Source organism: Schistocerca gregaria, chromosome 3 (genome assembly GCF_023897955.1).
Source record: "Schistocerca gregaria isolate iqSchGreg1 chromosome 3, iqSchGreg1.2, whole genome shotgun sequence".
Taxonomy (NCBI): domain Eukaryota; kingdom Metazoa; phylum Arthropoda; class Insecta; order Orthoptera; family Acrididae; genus Schistocerca; species Schistocerca gregaria.
In genome coordinates this window covers 866,228,395-866,247,881 of record NC_064922.1, presented here as the reverse complement: position 1 = coordinate 866,247,881, position 19,487 = coordinate 866,228,395, and the positions used below count along the sequence as shown (strand labels likewise).

Sequence of the window (19,487 nt, the reverse complement as noted above, 5' to 3'; positions counted from 1 at the left end):
CCGGTCACGATCATGGGGGGCTCCATCCCATGGTTGCGGACCGGCAGATACCTCGGGGTAACGTTGGACAGACACCTGACGTGGCTGCCACCCGTCCGAGACGTCAGAGGGCGGGCAGTGGGGAGCCTTCGTGCGCTTTACCCACTGCTCAACCCTTCATCGACACTGCCTCCACGCCAAGGCCTCACCATGTATCTGTCCCTAGTCCGACCGGTACTGGAATACGCGGCCGTGGTGTGGGGTAACGTGGCAGCGACGCACATTGCGACGCTCCAACGCCTGCTGCGACTTGCGCTCCACAAGCCGCCTCGCTACCCGGCGAGGCTGCTCCATGAGGAAGCGGGCATCCCTTCCCTGAGGTATCGCTTCCGGCAAATCGCCAGAGTGTTCTACAGCAACGCAGAACACTCTGGCAGTCGCCTGATTCGGTGTCTGGGCCGCCAGGTCCACCACAGGCCAACGACACGCTGGCCAGACCTACTGCGAGAGTAATTTCTCTTGCAGCCCGATGTAGGAAAAAATGGCGTCACAATAAAAGATGCCCAGTGAGGACAGCTCACCCCGTTAGGTCAAACTGCACCCCAAAGAGGTCACTGCAAGAACAGCAGCTCCGCTCCTTAACCTGTCCCTACATCTGGCATATGTATCCAGAGTTTTACAGCTAGCGATAATATCTCTTTCCAGTCCGGATAAAAAAATCGGAGGCCTTAGAACTTGAATACACCTCGTACAGGAGCATCAGATAGCAAGGCTATTACTTTCAGAAAAGAAAGCACACAGGAATACTACAACGTTCTGGAAGATGTTATATTATACTAATTTGAAACTAGATTATGTTTTCTCTGATGTAACAGCTTTTCGCTATTTTTTAGTGTTATTTAGATAATTTTACAAGACGTCCGCTCTTCCCAATTATTTTTCAAAGTCCAAAAGTGTAGAGTGTTCCGGCGCCGGCACGAAGGCGAAGAACGCAGGAGCAGAGGAGAGGCTGTGAGACGACGTCAGCCAAATAGCCCCTGACTAGGGCAGCTCCACGACAGGAGCAACCTCTACAAGACAAGAATATACGCGCTGCTCCTGCCAGGTCCGGCCGCAGAGCACTACACCGACACTGGTAGAAACCACCCCTCAGGAGAGAGCACGGCGATTGCCGTTGATAGTGATCCATGTCCATTGCTTGTATTGACATAGTATATAGAGAAAGACGCTATCTGCATGCCGCCCGTCGCTTGCGACACGTTCTTGTAAATCCCAAGTTAAGTATTGTAAATCTTGTTTTAATAAAACTCTTATTGTGATTTGCTTGAATTCTGTTATAGCCATCCGAGAAAGCAGCATCCTTTAGGCGCCCTATAAGAGACCAGTGGGCAGGACGCACAGGCTCTATGAAATTAATACTTTTTCGTACAATGAAGAACGACCACCTTCAGTCACAATCGTGATTTTATTTTAATGGATGACGCATTTCGAGCCCTTGGGACTCATCTTCAGGTACTTTGACAGTTTAAATCAATTTTTTCTGATTCAGGATAATTCTCGTCTGTTTCGACGCATCCACTTCTGTAAAGAGACCGCAATTAAGCTAAAAGAGAAAAAATCTCTCACACATTTCTACTTTTTTCTTTTCGTTACTACTTACCCCTCTAACCACCCCCCCCCCCCCCCCTTCCACCGACACTATCTCCTTCACTCGTTTTCTAGCACTGTTATGTCACTGTCAGCTAAGTTTCACTGCCCCGTCTTTCCACATGTCCACTGTTGGAAAGAGATCAGCATTAACTTAAATCTAAAAAAAGTGCCCAAAGATGAGCGTCAGAGCTCGAAATGCTTCGTTCACTGAAGTAAAATCACGATTATAACTGAAGACGGTTGTTCTTCGTTTTAAGAAAATAAGACGGCTACTGGAGAAATAGTGACAAGAATGGATAAAATTAAGAATACTTTTTTCGTGATAAATTTTAAATACAGGGTGGTCCATTGATCGTGACCAGGCCAAATATCTCACGAAGTAAAAGTCAAATGAAAAAACTACGAAGAAGCTTGAAGGGGGAAACCAGATGGAGCTATTGTTGGCCCGCTAGATTTCGCTGCCATAGGTTAAACGAATATCAGATGCGTTTTTCTGAATAGGAGCCCCCCTTTCTTATTACATGCTCGTGTAGTACGTAAAAAATATGAATGTTTTAGTTGGACCACATTTTTCGCTTTGTGATACATCGCGCTGTAATTGTCACAAACATATGGCTCACAATTTTAGACGAAGAGTTGGTAACAGGTCACTTTTTTAAAATAAAATACAGAACGTATGTACGTTTGAATATTTTATTTCGTTTGTTCCAATATGATACGTGTACCTTTGTGAACTTATTATTTCTGAGAACTCATGCTATTACAGCGTGATTACCTGTAAATACCACGTTAATGCAATAAATGCTCCAAATGATGTCCGTCAACCTCAATGCATGTGGCAATACGTGTAACGACATTCCTCTCGACAGCGAGTAGTTCGCTTTCCGTATTGATCGCACATGCATTGACAATGCGCTGACGCATGTTGTCAGGCGTTGTCGGTGGATCACGATACCAAATATCCTTCAACTTTCCCCACAGAAAGAAATGCGGGCACTTCAGATCCGGTGAACGTGCGGGCCATGGTATGGTCCTTCGACGACCAATCCACCTGTCAATAAATATGCCATTCAATACCGCATTGCACGCGAACTATGTGCCGGACATCCATCATGTTGGAAGTACATCACCATTTTGTCAAGAAGTGAAACATCTTGTAGTAACATCGGGAGGACATTACGCAAGAAATCAGCATTTAGATTGCCATCGATAAAATAGGGTCCAATTATCTTTCCTTCCATAATGCCGCACCATTCATTAACCCCCCCAAGGTCGCTGATGTTCCACTTGTAGCAGGCATCGTGGATTTTCCGTTGCCCAATAGTGCATATTATGCCGGTTTACGTTACCGCTGTTGGTGAATGACCCTTCGTCGCTAAATAGAACGCTTGCAAAAATCTGTCATCGTCCCGTAATTTCTCTTGGGCCCAGTGGTAGAACTGTACACGACGTTCAAAGTCGTCGCCATGCAATTCCTTATGCATAGAAATATGGAACGGGTCCAATCCACGTTGATGTAGGATTCTCAACACGGACGTTTTTGAGATCCCCGATTCTCGCTCAATTTGTCTGCTACTGATGTGCGCATTAGTCGCGACAGCAGCTAAAACACCTACTTGGGCATCATCATTTGTTGCAGGTCGTGGTTGACGTTTCACCTGAGGCTGAACATTTGCTGTTTCCTTAAATAACTTAACTACCCTGCGAACTGTCCGGTCACATGGATGGTATCGTTCAGGATACCGAGCGACATATATAGTACACACCCGTTTGGCATTTTGATCACAATAGCCGTACATCAACACGGTATCGACGTTTTCCGCAATTGGTAAACGGTCCATTTTAACACTGGTAATGTATGACGAAGCAAATACCGTCCGCACTGGCGGAATGTTAGGTGATACTACGTACTTATACGTTTGTGACTATTACAGTGCCATTTATCACAAAGCGAAAAAAGTGATCTAACTAAAACATTCTTATTTTTTTACGTTGTTGTTGTTGTTGTTGTTGTGGTCTTCAGTCCTGAGACTGGTTTGATGCAGCTCTGCATGCTTATCTATCCTGTGCAAGCTGCTTCATCTCCCAGTACCTACTGCAACCTACATCCTTCTGAATCTGCTTAGTGTATTCATCTCTTGGTCTCCCTCTACGGTTTTTTCTCTCCACGCTGCACTCCAATGCTAAATTTGTGATCCCTTGATGCCTCAGGACATGTCCTACCAACCGATGTCTTCTTCTAGTCTAGTTGTGCCACAAACTTGTTCTCTCCCCAATCCTGTCAATACCTGCTCATTAGTTACATGATTTATCCACCTAATCTTCAACATTCTTCTGTAGCACCAAATTTCGAAAGCTTCTACTCTCTTCTTGTCCAAACTATTTATTGTCCATGTTTCACTTCCATACATGGCTACACTCCATACAAATACTTTCAGAAACGACTTCCTGACACTTAAATCTATATTCGAGGTTAACAAATTTCTCTTCTTCAGAAACGCTTTCCTTGCCATTGCCAGTCTACGTACTACACGAGTATGTAATAAAAAAATTCGCAGTTGATATCCGTTTGACCTATAGCAGCACCAACGAGCGGGCCAACAATAGCTCCATTTGGCGTCCCCCTTCAAGCTAGACGAGTTTCGTTCTTTGTAGTTTTTTCGTTTTGATGCTTATTTCGTGAGATATTTGGCGCGGTCACTGCCAATGGACCACCCTATATATTCTCCGACCGTAACATGCAAACGGTGCACAACATTACGAAGTAAATAGTACGCGCGTTACAAATTACGCTGGAGGCCCACACGACGCCGCCTCCGCGCCTACCTGCGCGCGCTGACTTGCGGCGGGGGCGGCCTGCCTGCAGGCGCCGGGGTTGGCCGCGTCGGCGTCGGCGTCGGCGTCGGCGCAGGCGGGCAGCGCCGAGTAGCCGCGCGGCTGCGTCACCTCCACCACGAACACCGGCTCGTGCTCCGGCGACGCCGACGTCGTGAACGTGGTCGTCGTCGTCTTGGTGGCGCCGTCCTGCAGCCGCACCTGCACCCACCACAGCGCAGCTCCGTCACCTGCCGCTCTAGCCGGAGCTTCTCCAGTGCGGGAGGTTTTACTCAACTGTCGATTACAGGCACACTCAAAGCAGGGGAAAAATGCGGATATATCCCTGTTCATTTATGAGGCTCTGACTGAGAAGTGGGGTACTAGCTGCCTTTTTCTATTGTCTCGAGCACCTTTAAAAATTTTCCCTTGCGAACATATTTCCGCGTTATGCAACTAACCGCTCACTTCCGCAAGCTCCCCTAACTGTATCCTGCTCACAATCACCAGTCCATCACTGAAAGTCGCTCATATTTTGTGGGGCGGCACGTGGAAAATGAAGAATTATTTCTACACTACTGGCCATTAAAATTGCTACATCAAGAAGAAATGCACATGATAAACGGGTATTCATCGGACAAATATATTATACTAGAACTAACATGTGATTACATTTTCACGCAGTTTGGGTGCATAGATCCTGCGAATTAAGTACCCAGGACAACCACCTCTGGCCGTAATAACGGCCTTGATGCGCCTGGGCATTGGGTCAAACAGAGCTTGGATGGCGTGTACAGGTACAGCTGCCCTTGCAGCTTCAACACGATACCACAGTTCATCAAGAGTAGTGACTGGCGTATTGTGACGAGCTAGTTGCTCGGCCAACACTGACCAGACTGTTTTCAATTGGTGAGAGATCTGGAGAATGAGCTGGCCAAGGCAGCACTCCATCATTTTCTGTATCCAGAAAGGCCCGTACAGGACCTGCAACATGCAGTCATGCATTATTCTGCTGAAATGTAGGGTTTCGCAGGGATCGAATGAAGGGTAGAGCCACGGGTCGTAACACATCTGAAATGTAACATCCATTGTTCAAAGTGCCATCAATGCGAACAAGAGGTGACCGAGACGTGTAACCATTGGCACCCTTTACCATGACTCCGGGTGATACGCCAGTATGGCGATGACGAATACACGCTTCCAATGTGCGTTCACCGCGATGTCGCCAAACACGGATGAGACCGTCATGATGCTGTAAACAGAACCTGGATTCATTCGAAAACATGACGTTTTCCATTCGTGCATCCAGCTTCGTCGTTGAGTACACCATCGCAGGCGTTCCTGTCTGTGATGCAGCGTCATGGGTAACCTAAGCTATGGTCTCCGAGCTGATAGTCCATGCTGCTGCAAACGTCGTCGAACTGTTCGTGCAGATGGTTGTTGTCCTGCAAACGTTCCCACCTGTTGACTCAGTGATCGAGACGTGGCTGCACGATCGGTTACAGCCATGCGGATAAGATGCCTGTCATCTCGACTGTTAGAGATACGAGGCCTTTGGGATCCAGCACGGCGTTCCGTATTACCCTCCCGAACCCACCAATTCCATATTCTGCAAACATTCATTGGATCTCGATCAACGCGAGCAGCAAAATCGCGATACGATAAAACGTAATCGCAATAGGCTACAATCCAACCTTTATCACAGTCGGAAACGTGATGGTACGCATTTCTCCTCCTTACACGAGGTATCACAACAACGTTTCACCAGGCAACACCGGTCAACTGCCGTTTGTGTATGAGAAGTCGGTTGAAAACTTTCCTCATGCCAGCACGTTGTAGATGTCGCCACCGGTGCCAACCTTGTGTGAATGCTCTGGAAAACTAATCATTTGCATATAACAGCCTCTTCTTCCTGTCGGTTTAATTTCGCGTCTGTACCACGTCATCTTCGTGGTGTAGCAATGTTAATGGCCAGTAGTGTATTATTTATTGCCGCTCTCAACACAGGCTCTCTAACTACATTGTTGGCAACCAGAAAGCGATTAGCAAAATCGTGATGCCCGTAATTGGAGTTCACTGTGCCCACTCTGATGGCGAAATAAATTATACATTATTGAAGTTCAGTACTCTGATGATGGCTGGGATTTATAGAAAATGCGTTTTACTATAGTAATTTTCAATATATTCTGAAAACGTTAAAGCATAAAATTCCAGACAAATGATTACCCATATCAGCTATTGTACTATCAGGGCTGTTCAGAGTCCATTGCGTGGATCCTATTATCCCTAGATAACGAAACTGTTCAATAATCGGTACAGATGTAAATGTTCAAATTGAATGCTCGCCAAAAGCCACGCTAGCAATGGTAGAAGGTCTGTCCTGGAGCGACACGTAATAATAACGGCGTGTGATGACGACCTCCCGTCGGGCAGACCGTTTACCGGGCGCAAGTCTTTCGATCTGACCCCACTTTCGCGACTTGCGCGTCGATGGGGATGAAATGATGATGATTAGGACAACACAATACCCAGTTCCTGAGCGGAGAAAATCTCCGACCCAGCGGGGAATCGAACCCGGGTCCTTAGGATTGACAGTCTGTCGCACGGACCACTCAGGTACCGAGGGCGGACGCGAAAATACGACGTACAAAAACTGAGACTAAATCACTGGAGTCGTTCCATAATTAACACTTTACCCCAGTGCACACTCATTTTAAGTGCATATCGAGTTTCGTAATACGGCATCCAAGGCATTTCCTTACAACTGCCCAAAAGTGACGCGGCTTCCGACAAGGGGTGCCTGCTGATACGAATCTAGAAGAGAACTAGGGCATTACTCTAGCTCGCACACTCTTATTTATATGGCCGCGGTGCGGACTGCCGAAGGAGCAGCCGACAACATTTGCCTTACTGACGTGCCGCTCGGGCTAGTAAAACAGTACTGTAAGTTACTAAATAGTTAATTGCTTCATTCGCTGAAGGCCAATGAAGCTCTCGATTTAACTGTGCAATCAGCACTATGCCGCTATGTTAAATTATTTTGGCGAGAGAATTATTTTAATGGTACTGCATGCAATAGATGAGCTCTGAACTTGCCCTTTGGAGAAACGCTACGCTATAGTTTTATAGCTACCTTTTTGAAACTTCTCATATCTTTGTCATTATAGCGTATTTCCATGCTACCTAAATCTAAACATCCTAGCTTTATTTAATCTCTTACTTAATCTATCTTGCTTCTGAACTTTTAGGACACAAACCAGAAAATCATGAATTTCAACCAAAATAATACTTTTTGAGAACCAGCATGCTGTTTCAATTAAATTACAATGAAAAAGGAATCTGAATATAAATTTTGAAGTTTGTAGCTCCTTCCTGTTGCGCCGACGATTTTTACGTAAAACGTCCAAATTTCGAAAACTGTTGAAGTTACTAAACTGAAACTTAACACATTATCATTTAACATTATTCCTGACATGCTATCCACTTTTCAGATTATTTACTTTATTTTTAAGGCATTGTGCAACATTCGTGACGTCATAGATAGTTACAGCGGACTGGGCTGGCACACAATGGACGGCATATGAATTTTATGTGGCGTGAGTAGGCTGCTTCCCTACAATGTATCCACTCCCACTTGCCCGTTTTCACTCACTCACTCAGCCCAACTCATTGTCATTATTTCTTTGTGTCTCTCTGTCATTGTCACAGCCGCGGTGCGCTTCCTTCTGTCCTATTACTACTGCCTCCTCTCACTGTCACCGTTTTCTCTTGCTCTCCCTTACTGCTGCTACCTCACTCTCATTCCATCCCACTGCTGTTGTCTCTTCTCGCTGTCACTTTTTCTCTATTCCTCTTTTTCATTATCACATTGTCTCACATAATCAATGGCTCTCGTCTACTTCCACTTTCTCCTTCTTTTTATTCCTCCCCCCAACTCTCCTGACACTCTCCTTCACTCGTTTACTACAGCTGTTCGACTGCCACCAAGTCCCTCTCTCACACCGCCACCGTCTCCTTCGACCTTTCTATAAAGTAACCACTGCCTGGTATTCTGTAACACAACTACTGACTACTACCTTCAGTATTTATTCCTTTTCCATCTCTTTGCCACTCCCGTTGTCTCCTTCTCTCTCACCATAAAAAATGTGAATATCTTCGCATGCCAAAATATTTGGAAACCGTTTTAAAGATTCCAATGAGAGGCAGCTGGTACCCCCGTTTTTCTGTCAGAGTCTTCTGAAAAACCGGAAGCATCTTTGAGGCTTTTGGCACCGATATGATCATTTTTCCTCTGGCTCCCTCCTTTTCCCTGTTGCAGCAATCACTCATATGAAATGCGCTTTATGGTTCAGTAAAATTTAGGTAGTTTATTTATGAGAAATTGAAATACGCAAAACTAATATTATTCCTGAGAGGCGGTTTCACGCCCAAAAAAAATTCACATGTGCTTCTTTACTTCAGCATGGCGTTACCAGATGGTAAAGGAGATACTTTACAGCATGTTTATCCGTGCTACGTCGCTTTATAAACTACGTTTTCGCCTCACACCGCAATCTACGTGCGTATTTTACGTTTAAATTTGAACCTCTATATCTCAGGATAAAGACATGAAGAAAATTTTCAGGGCTGTTCGAGATCGCGATCTTAGAAATACATGGAAAAACTTACAGCCATCTGCTGTGCATAACCGTTTCGGAAGACATGGCTGCGGTTTGGTACCCAAAAAACACCTTTTTGGGGTGTTTCTTGACAACGGGTAAACACATTGAGAACGGGGAAGTGGCTCTTCTACATAAATTCCTATACAGTGTCCTGAGGACCCGAAGAACCGGCCAGAAAGTAATGGCGTCACCGTAAGCCCCATCAGACCCACTGCAGACCACATCAAATGCACAAAGAACGAAGCTATCTGCTGCATTTGTCTGAGCGGGCTATCCAAAACACTTAGCCTAACGTTTTTAACGCCAAAAGAACCCGAGGAACGAGTATCCGTGCTGTCGCATTCACACAGATTAAATGCCCCCATTGAGTAATTATGTTGTTATTTCATTTAGAGAATGACTTTGGATTTGATTATGGACCAGTTTAGAGTGTCCGTTGGGTTCAAAATTACATGTTCTTATCGTTAAAAAAGTGAGGACATTGTCCGAAATTGTGAGAGAGAATCACGAGACAACCTTAACACATATCACATACTCACACGCAGCAAGGGAGGGTTCCACAGAACGTGCCGTCCGACGCGAGTTCAATTGTCAACTGTAGCGTTTCATTTTAAGAAAATTTGGCCTGTGGTACATTCTGGATGCATTACGATATTTGTGACAAAGTAAAATCTCAAATTGTCTGAATATTTTGTATAGATCACAACATAGCAACAGTGTAAGTGTTTACGTAAGCTCGAATAATGACAGTCACGCTCAATAATGACGTATGACAAGCGTCCTGCCACGACTACAGTCGCTATGCAGCACGCACAGTGGCGGCTGCCACTACTCGCTGCAGGCTCTTTTCCTGTCCCGCGTTAGCTCTCGGTGTCCTTCACGCTTTCTCGAGTCAGTCGCTTTGAGCGCACAGTGCAAGCTTTGGCGCGATGTTTCTTGTTTCAGTTCTTACCTCTGCAGCACTGTAGTCACTGAGACTTAACTTAGAGGACACGGTTCTTTAATGTCTGAATAAATATCGAGTTATTTGTTTTTCTCAACACCTTTGCCAATGTAACAGAAGTTGCTCTTGTTGGCGTACGACCTCGCTTGTCCAGTTAGCCCGTCGTTTGGAGGCCTGGTCTGGAAAGTTAAGGAGCGACAGCGAACGCCATCAGTGATGCCTACGGCGTACAGCTCACTACACCCCATACTATAACTGCGTATGTTTTACATTGAAGAAACGAAACGTGTGAAGTGGTGGTGTTTCGGGCATGTGACGCCATTAGCAAACTACGAGGGTTGGGAGTTTAATAGTGGCAGCTATTTACTTACGGCTCTTACAAAATATATACTTCTTCAAAGTTTTACTGACCTTCAGAGTAGTCACCAGCATTGTGTATAACTCGTTGGCAGCGATGTGGAAGTCGTAGGATACTCTTAGCAGTGCCAGTTGTGTTGACAGTTCGAGTGGCGCGGTCTATTGCCCGACGAATTTGTAGCAGTTCTGAAGCGAATACCGTGAAGTGTTTCCTTCAGTTTCGAAACCGAGATGAACTTACGAGGGCCTAAGTCAGGGGATAGCAGTAGGTGGTATAGCACTTAGCAGTCCCATCAGTCAAACAAATCAGTAACAGCTGTCATCACCTCTGTCTCTAAGATGGTCGTAGGTTGTGTCCCAAAAAAGAACAGCCCAGAGACAGAAGTGATGAGACTTTTTGCAGGACCTGACCATCATTTTGCAGGACAATGCTCAAGTCTGACCTACAAGTGACGGAACTTACTGTGGCTGCCTGAGACTGGGTTTATCTGAATCACGGTTTCTAATTCTCCGCTGGCGCTCTGGACGCTTCACAGGACAGGAAGTGACGTGGACAGGCAAAGCTTAAAAGCTACTGTGTGCTGAGGAGGACGGAGGCGATGGTGCGGCCGATAAGGAGTATGTTGGACCAGAGGGACCTGGAGTTTGCTGCGTACTTCGTCAGGGCGGAACCAACTGCATCTCCCTCTCTACTGGTACATTTTCGCAACGTTGGGCACAACACCAGGGAGCATTAAGAAGTCATCTTATTTCTTCTTTGCGTTAGCTTTAATCTCGTCTGGCAGACGCTCCACTGCGCTAAGACATTTGACATTTAAAAAAAAAACTAATTTTGCTACCAGATGCCTTTCCTGTCGTCGCAGCCGTGCACCCCTTGTCTTTGAATTGTGTAAACTTTGTTCTGTGTATCACCGTATTTTAACTGTTGGGAAACCGTATCTTAGTTTTTGAGGCGGAAACTGGAGATCGTTCATCAGACAGGCCGTAGAGAGGACAAAGTGAGCCGACAGCGTTAACCCTGACTGCGACTACATTCTCAGAGGAGAATGGAAACTTGCTTTCGACACCGATTTATTTACACTTCATTGAGCGTCACTACCGTCGCAGACCTCGACACGACCTCTCCTAACATGATGAGTGTCTGCTGTTCCTGAAGATGATTAAAGGTATCATCAGTAACGTGACTTTTATCCTAATTTGACGCTGTGGAGATCCGAGGCTGTTTTGGAGAAAGACACAGTTGTGAGAGACTCCGTTCCTACGATTCATCGCGTGGGCAGGCGTAGCCCCAAGGCCTAGCGGAGCGCGACAGAGGCCTGGGAGGCGCTGAAGCGCACGGGGAGGGGGCTGCCTTCTGCCGAGACCGGCCTCCAGCGGTCCGCGTCGTGAAGCCGCTCAGACCTGCAGCGGGCACCGCCTCCGTTCGTTCTGTGGTACGAGAGTGGAGTCTGGATAAGAAAGAACACAGCTGTACCGCTGACGGACTGTGATGATGTGCATGTGCCACGTCAAGCCACATCACATCACGTCGCATCACATCAGTAGATGGTGGGAATGTAGGGAGAGTCGTGTCAACACCCACCCACCCACACACACACCCATACACCCACACCCACCCACACCCACACCCACCCACCCACCCACCCACCCACACACACACACAATCCCACACACACACACACACACACACACACACACACACACACCCACCCACCCACCCACCCACACACACGCACACACCCACCCACCCACCCACCCACACACACACACACACACACACACACACACACCCACACCCACACACACACTAGTCCTGGCGAACAGCAGGGCTATTACTACGAATGCTGAACGAGTTATATTATGAAACGAGGCACTACAAGTAGTAGACAAATGTTGTTATTTACTGACAAGGGTTGGAGTACAGAAAAGTTCCAGGGCGATCAAGAAACTGTGCGCAGCAACAGATGGATTGGTGTCGAGTGTGTGTGTGTGTGTGTGTGTGTGTGTGTGTGTGTGTGTGTGTGTGTGTGTGTGTGTATGTGTATGAGAAAGAGTGAGATAGTGAGAGAGAGGGAGAGAGAGGGAAAGAGAGATAGGAAATAGAAATAGATAACAGAATATCTTTCTTGGATGTCTTAGTTATGAGGCGGTCCGATAGAAGCTTGGAATACAGAGTTTTTCGGAAGACAACACATACGGACAGATATTTACATAAAAAATCTAATCATTATCCACAACAAAAAAGGGGTGTCATAAAAAGTCTTGTCGATCGAGCGGAACGGATATGTACACCTGAACATTTGGACGCTGAAGTGAAACATCTGAAGCAGGCTTCTGAGAAAAACGGCTACTCAAGAAAAGAGATAAATAGAATTTTGCGTCCAAGTAACAGAAGACCAAAAGATAAGAATGAACCACAACGACAGAAAAATACAGTAGTTTTCCCTTTTTTTAAAAAAAGTAACAGATCGGATCGGTAAGATTTTACGAAAACATGACATGAAACCGGTCTTTAAACCAACAAAGAAAATAAATCAAGTACTACAATCTGTGAACGATAAACGCCATCCCCTGTCAACATGTGGTGTGTATAAAATTCCATGTACCTGGGGTAAAGTTTATATTGGTACTACCAAAAGAAGCGTAAATACGCGACTGAAAGAGCATAAAAGTCTTTGTCGACTTGTAAAAAGAGAAAAATCAGCTGTAGCGGAACATGCTCTTCAACCAGGCAACCACCAAGTGAAGTTTTCGGATACCGAAGTTTTATCTACAACGTTAAATTACTATCCATTGCTATATAGAGAAGCTATTGAAATTTATAAACATCACGATAATTTTAATAGGAAAGAGGAGGCTATGAAACTTAGCGATATATGGACAGTGGCTCTACAAAATTGCTAACAATTTTTATCTTTGACAAGGTGGTAATCGATAGTCAACCTTATCTTTGCTATGGATTATCACTGCTCATCACGTGTCACCTGAACCACGCCCCCCTTTCTCACAACATATAAGTCACTCTCAGACACCCGACCAGTCAGTCGGCAAGACTCAGCGGAGCAGCGCCTCTGAGGAAATCCAGCGTAGTCCTGGACGAAACGTAAGGAGTAGAAAAGTTCTTGGACCACGGCCTCACATCCCGGAAAGTGTATCAACAGCCATGTCACCCGGTCGTGAAAACCTTCATTCTATTCACAGAAGCACTCCAGCGAACTTTGAGGAACTAGCACTCACGAAAGAAAGGATACTGCGGAGAGATGGCTACAACCTAAGGGATGCTTCCAGAATGAGGTTTTCACTCTGCAGGGGAGTGTGTGCTGATATGAAATTTACCCATGAAAGGCACAGGTGCCGAGTTCGAGTCTCGGTCATGCACAAGCTTTTAACATTCCAAGTAGTTTCATATCAGCGCACACCCGGCTGCAGAGTCAAAATCTCATTCTGGACACATCCCCCAGGCTGTGGTTAAGCCTTGTCTCCCCGATATCCTTTCTTCCAGGAGTGTTACACTACTGGCCATTAAAATTGTTACACCAAGAAGAAACGAAGATGATAAACGGGTATTCATTGGACAAATATATTATAGTAGAACTGACATGTGATTATATTTTCACGCACATTGGGTGCATAGATCCTGAGAAATCAGTACCCAGAACAACCTCCTCTGGCTGTAATAACGACCTAGATACAACTGGGCATTGAGTCAAACAGAGCTTGGATGGCGTGTACAGGTATAGCTGCCCATGCAGCTTGAACACGATACCACAGTTCATCACGGGTAGTGACTGGCGTATTGTGCCGAACCAGTTGCTCGGCGACCATGGACCAGACGTTTTCAGTTGGTGAGAGATCTGGTGAATGTGGTGTCCAGGGCAGCAGTCGAACATTTCCTGTATCCAGGAAGGACTGTACAGGACCTGCAACATGCAGTCGTGCATTATCCAGCTGAAATGTAGGGTTTCGCAGGAATCGAATGAAGCGCAGAGCCACCGGTCGTAACAAATCTGAAATGTAACGTCCATTGTTCAAAGTGCCGTCAATGCGAACAAGAGGTGACCGAGACGTGTAACCAATGGCACCCCATACCATCACGCCGGATGATACGCTAGTATGACGATGACGAATACACGATTCCAATGTGCGTTCGCCGCGATGTCCCCAAACACGGATGCGATCATCGTGATGCTGTAAACAGAACCTGCAATCATCCGAAAACATGACGTTTTGCCATTCGTGCACCCAGGTTCGTCGTTGAGTACACCATCGCAGGCGCTCCTGTCTGTGATGCAGCGTCAAGGGTAACCGCAGCCATGATCTCCGAGCTGCTAGTCCATGCTGTCGTCGAACTGTTCGTGCAAATGGTTGTAGTCTTGCAAACGTCCCCATCTGTTGACTCAGGGATCGAGACGTGGCTGCACGATCGGTTACAGTCATGCGGAAAAGATGCCTGTCATCTCGACTGCTAGTGATACGAGGCCGTTGGGATCCAGCACGGCGTTCCGTATTACCCTACTGAACACACCGATTCCATATTCTGCTAACAGTCATTGGAACTTGGCCAACGCGAGCAGCAATGTCACGATACGATAAACCGCAATCGTGATAGGCTTCAATCCGACCTTTATCAAAATCGGAAACGTGATGGTACACATTTCTCCTACTTACACGAGACATCACAACAACGTTTCACCAGGCAACGCCGGTCAACTGCTGTTTGTGTATTAGAAATCGGTTGGAAACTTTCCTCATGTCAGCACGTTGTAGGTGTCGCCACCGGCGCCACCCTTTTGTGAATGCTCTGAAAAGCTAATAATTTGCATATCACAGCACCTTCTTCCTGTCGGTTAAATTTCGCGTCTGTACCACGTCTTCTTCGTGGTGCAGCAATTGTAATGGCCAGTAGTGTAGTTCTACTAGGTTCGCAGGAGAGCTTCTGTGAAGTTTGGAAGGTAGGTGACGAGGTACTGGTAGAAGAAAAACCGTGAGGTTGAGGGCCTGAGTCGTGCTTGGGTAGCTCATACGGTGGGGCAATTTCCCGTGAAAGGCAAAGGTCTCAAGTTCGAGTCTCTGTCCAGCATACAGCTTTAATCTGCCAGGAAGTTCGGAGAAGTCTATTTTTCCCGCTTAGAGTACGGCTCTAAAAGGTTGTACTTAAAAGGCTGTTGGTGTTTGCTGCTTCTGTCGGTATCAATCCACTGGCGTAGATTCCGACTTGTTGTGCGCGACCAATTGCACCCACCCTTTGCTTTTTGTAATGTTTGGGATACTCTTCGGTGTGTAGTAGCCAGCTGGACTCCTATCAAGTCTTAAACCCGCGCCTCTCGTAGGTGCTTTGCGACAATAGTGGGCACTATTTCTAACAGTCGACCTGCCTTCACCGGGAAGTTTGTCTTCTGGGTTTGCTCGCAAGTTACTGACTGACCTGCAGCCCCGTGTTAGGACACGACACAGTGCCTGCGGAGTGCAGGGTGGCACCGGCGCCCACAGACCGCGCCGCTGTTTGCACGGCAGGTCGGGGTGGGTGCTGGACGCAGCTCCGGCGGGCAGGCAGAGCGCGGCTGCATCGCAGGCCGGGCGCGCGGGCGGGAGGACGGCCTGACTTATTCACAGCCACTTAATTACGGCGCTCATTGGCTGGTTAGGCGGCGCGGCGCGCGCTGCATAATGCAGGCGGACAGACGGCGACGCGTGTCGCGCGCATAATTCAGGCGCTCGCTACCCGACACCAGCCGGCTGCGGGCCGCGGGCCGCCGCCGCCGGCTCCCGTGCAGCCGGGATTAACACCAGTATTCTGTTCCATGCAGGATTTAAGAGTTGGCTTACTCTGTCCCCGTCCAGCTGTTCAAGTTTATTTGCCTTACAGCGTAAACAGCTGGACCACACAGCCGTACGGCAGGTGGGAGATACCGCAGGGCTCTGTTATTGGTCCGCTATTTCTCTCGACTGCAATCAGTTCTCCGCCACTGACCAGGTCGTTTCTCGTGCAAATGACTTAACCCTAGCAATACCAAAAGGGGCGGGGGGAGACGGTATGCCTATCTTTTCAAAATACTACAATCCAGCCGTGCATCTTTCACTTCAAAATTTTGAAAAACAAAAAAAAATTGCTTCTTATGTTCTCTTCTACCGTGTTATGTAACTGTTTTAAATTTTTCACTAAAACTTAACACAAAAATCTAAGTCTTATTACTTTATGTCACTTTTCACAAGAAATGTTATATACATATTTTCAGGTCTAGGACTCTTCTTATTGTTGTTGTTGTGGTCTTCAGTCCTGAGACTAGTTTGATGCAGCTCTCCATGCTATCCTATCCTGTGCAAGCTTCTTCATCTCCCAGTACTTACTGCAACCTACATCCATCTGAATCTGCTCAGTGCATTCATCTCTTGGTCTCCCTCTACGATTTTTACCCTCCACGCTGCCCTCTAATGCTAAATTTATGATTCCTTGATGCCTCAGAACATGTCCTACCAACCGGTCCCTTCTTATTGTCAAGTTATGCCACAAACTCCTCTTCTTCCCAATTCTATTCAATACCTCCTCGTTAGTTATGTGATCTACCCATCTAATATTCCGATTTCTTCTGTAGCACCACATTTCAAAAGCTTCTATTGATGGCTAAACTCCTTGCAAATACTTTCAGAAACGACTTCCTGACACTTAAATCTATACTCGATGTTAACAAATTTCTCTTCTTCTGAAACGCTTTCCTTGCCATTCCCAGTCTACATTTTATATTTTCTCTACTTCGACCATTCTCAGTTACTTTTTTCCCCAAATAGCAAAACTCCGTTACTACTTTAAGTGTCTCATTGCCTAATCTAATTCCCTCAGCATCACCCGATTTAATTCGACTACTATCCATTATCACCGTTTTGCTTTTGTTGATGCTCATTTTATATCCTCCTTTCAAGACACTGAACTCTTTTTACGTGTCAATATATCTCTAACAAGTAGGTTGTCAATAAAAGTTAACGACAATAAACGCAATTTATATTTTCAGTTTATCTTGATGGTTGGCATAAAGTACCCGCACCGACTCCCTGACCGTACACTTTATGGAAAATGCGTTGGTATGAAAAACAACATCCATTTACGACTTTTTGTCCCAACAATATGAAAACGCATATGATTTTGAAATTTTTCACAAAAGTTAACTTCATTACCGTAGCAAGAAACGAATGCAAGAAGAAACCGGCAAAAAGTAAACCCTCAATTGTTTCAAGGATGAGCTTTCACTTTGGAACATAATTTTAAATTTTTTTACGAAATTGACCTTTATTATAACAGTAGGCAATGAATACAAGATGAAATCGGCAAACAGTAAATCATTAATTGTTCTGAGGTAGTGGTTTCACTTTGGAATCACTAGAGTATGGTACACAGTTTTTAACCGCCCATCAGGTCAGGCGATATGTTCGATGTTTGTGGACAAAATCCCACATCTCAAACAGTCAATGGACTCATAATGTCTGAAACAAATTATAATCCTAAATAAGAAGCAAAAAAAAGGAAAATGTAATAAATTTTGTATCATAACTGTGTTCTTCCACAGCGTTTTTTCGTAACCACTAATAAACGCAGTATTACAAACTCAAATTTACGTTATAATAACTTCAGATATATTTTAACTTTCTCTGCCTGGTGATGACTGGGTGTTGTGTGATGTCCTTAGGTTAGTTAGGTTTAAGTAGTTCTACGTTCTAGGGGACTGATGACTATAGATGTTAAGTCCCATAGTGCTCAGAGCCTTACTTTAACTATCAATGATCTCAGTATGGCTGCAATAAATCTCCTACAATCACGTAGCACAATTTCTGCGCTGACTATTGCCTTCAAAGCTATAACTGACTGTTACAATGCACTAAATTCGTAGATGTACTACAGTATACTTTTAGATGTCTCTGTATTGCAACAGCAGCGGTGGTTTCATGTTAAAGACGCTCGTACTTGAGATAAATTAATAGAATGGTAGTTTCAGGCAGAAAAAACTGATACTCAAAGGGTTATTTCCCGAAATGCTACCAAAGCCACTCTTATGTAAAGTATACAAGTGGAAAGACACAATCAATACCTTCACTTCCCGACAGCGATGGTAATGTTGCTGATGACAGTACCAACAAAGTGGAGTTACTATGGTTTCCGAAATTCCTTCACCAAAGATGACAAAGTAAATCTTCCCGAAACTGAATCAAGAACTGCAGAAAGCATTACGAATATAACAATATACACGCTCGGTGGAGCGAATCAGGTTAATTCACTTAATATAGGGAAGTCTGCTGATCTAGGTTGTATACTAATCGGTTTCTTTCAGAGTATGCTGCTGTTACTGCAACATACTTAGCAGTCAAACAGAACAGCCTGCTCGACAAAAGAGCCGCACCTAGTAACCGAACAGTTCCACAGATCACAGCAGCACTGAAGAAATAGTAGTAATACCCCCCCCCCCTCCCCTCACCATGAACCATGGACCATGCCTTTGGTGGGGAGATTTGCGTACCTCAGCGATACAGATAGCCGTATCGTAGTTGCAACCACAACGGAGGGGTGTCTGTTGAGAGGCCAGACAAACGTGTGGTTCTTGAAGAGGGGCACCAGCCTTTTCAGAAGTTACAGGGGCAACAGTCTGAATGATTAACTGATCTGGCTTTGTAACACTAACCAAAACGGCCTTGCTGTGCTGCTACTGCAAACTGCTAAAAGCAAGGGGAAAGTACAGCCATAATTTTTCCCGAGGGCGTGCAGCTTTATTGGGTGGTTAAATGACGATGGCGTCATCTTGTCTAAAATATTACGGAGGCAAAACAGTCCGGGAGGGGACTACCCAGGAGGACGTCGTTACGAGGAGAAACAAAACTGGAGTTCTGCAGGTTTGGAGCATGGAATGTCAGATCCCTTAATCAGGCCGATAGGTTAGAAAATTTAAAAAGGGAAATGGATAGATTAAAGTTAGATTTAGTGGGAATTAATGAAGTTCGGTGGCAGGAGGAACAAGACTTCTGGTCAGGTGAATACAGAATTATAGATACAAAATCAAATGGAGGTAATGCAGGAGAAAGTTTAATAATGAATAAAAAGA

At 45.6% G+C, this 19,487-nt stretch overlaps 1 protein-coding gene across 1 annotated transcript in view; it reads right to left on the bottom strand.

Moving 5' to 3' along the window:
* The window catches only part of LOC126355635 (uncharacterized), a 427,254-nt gene that overhangs the window by 28,303 nt on the left and 379,464 nt on the right, over positions 1–19,487 (bottom strand). Inside the window, exon 6 of the mRNA XM_050006001.1 lies at positions 4,456–4,665. Coding sequence (XP_049861958.1) covers positions 4,456–4,665 — 210 coding nt within the window. The remainder of the gene's footprint in view (positions 1–4,455; positions 4,666–19,487) is intronic.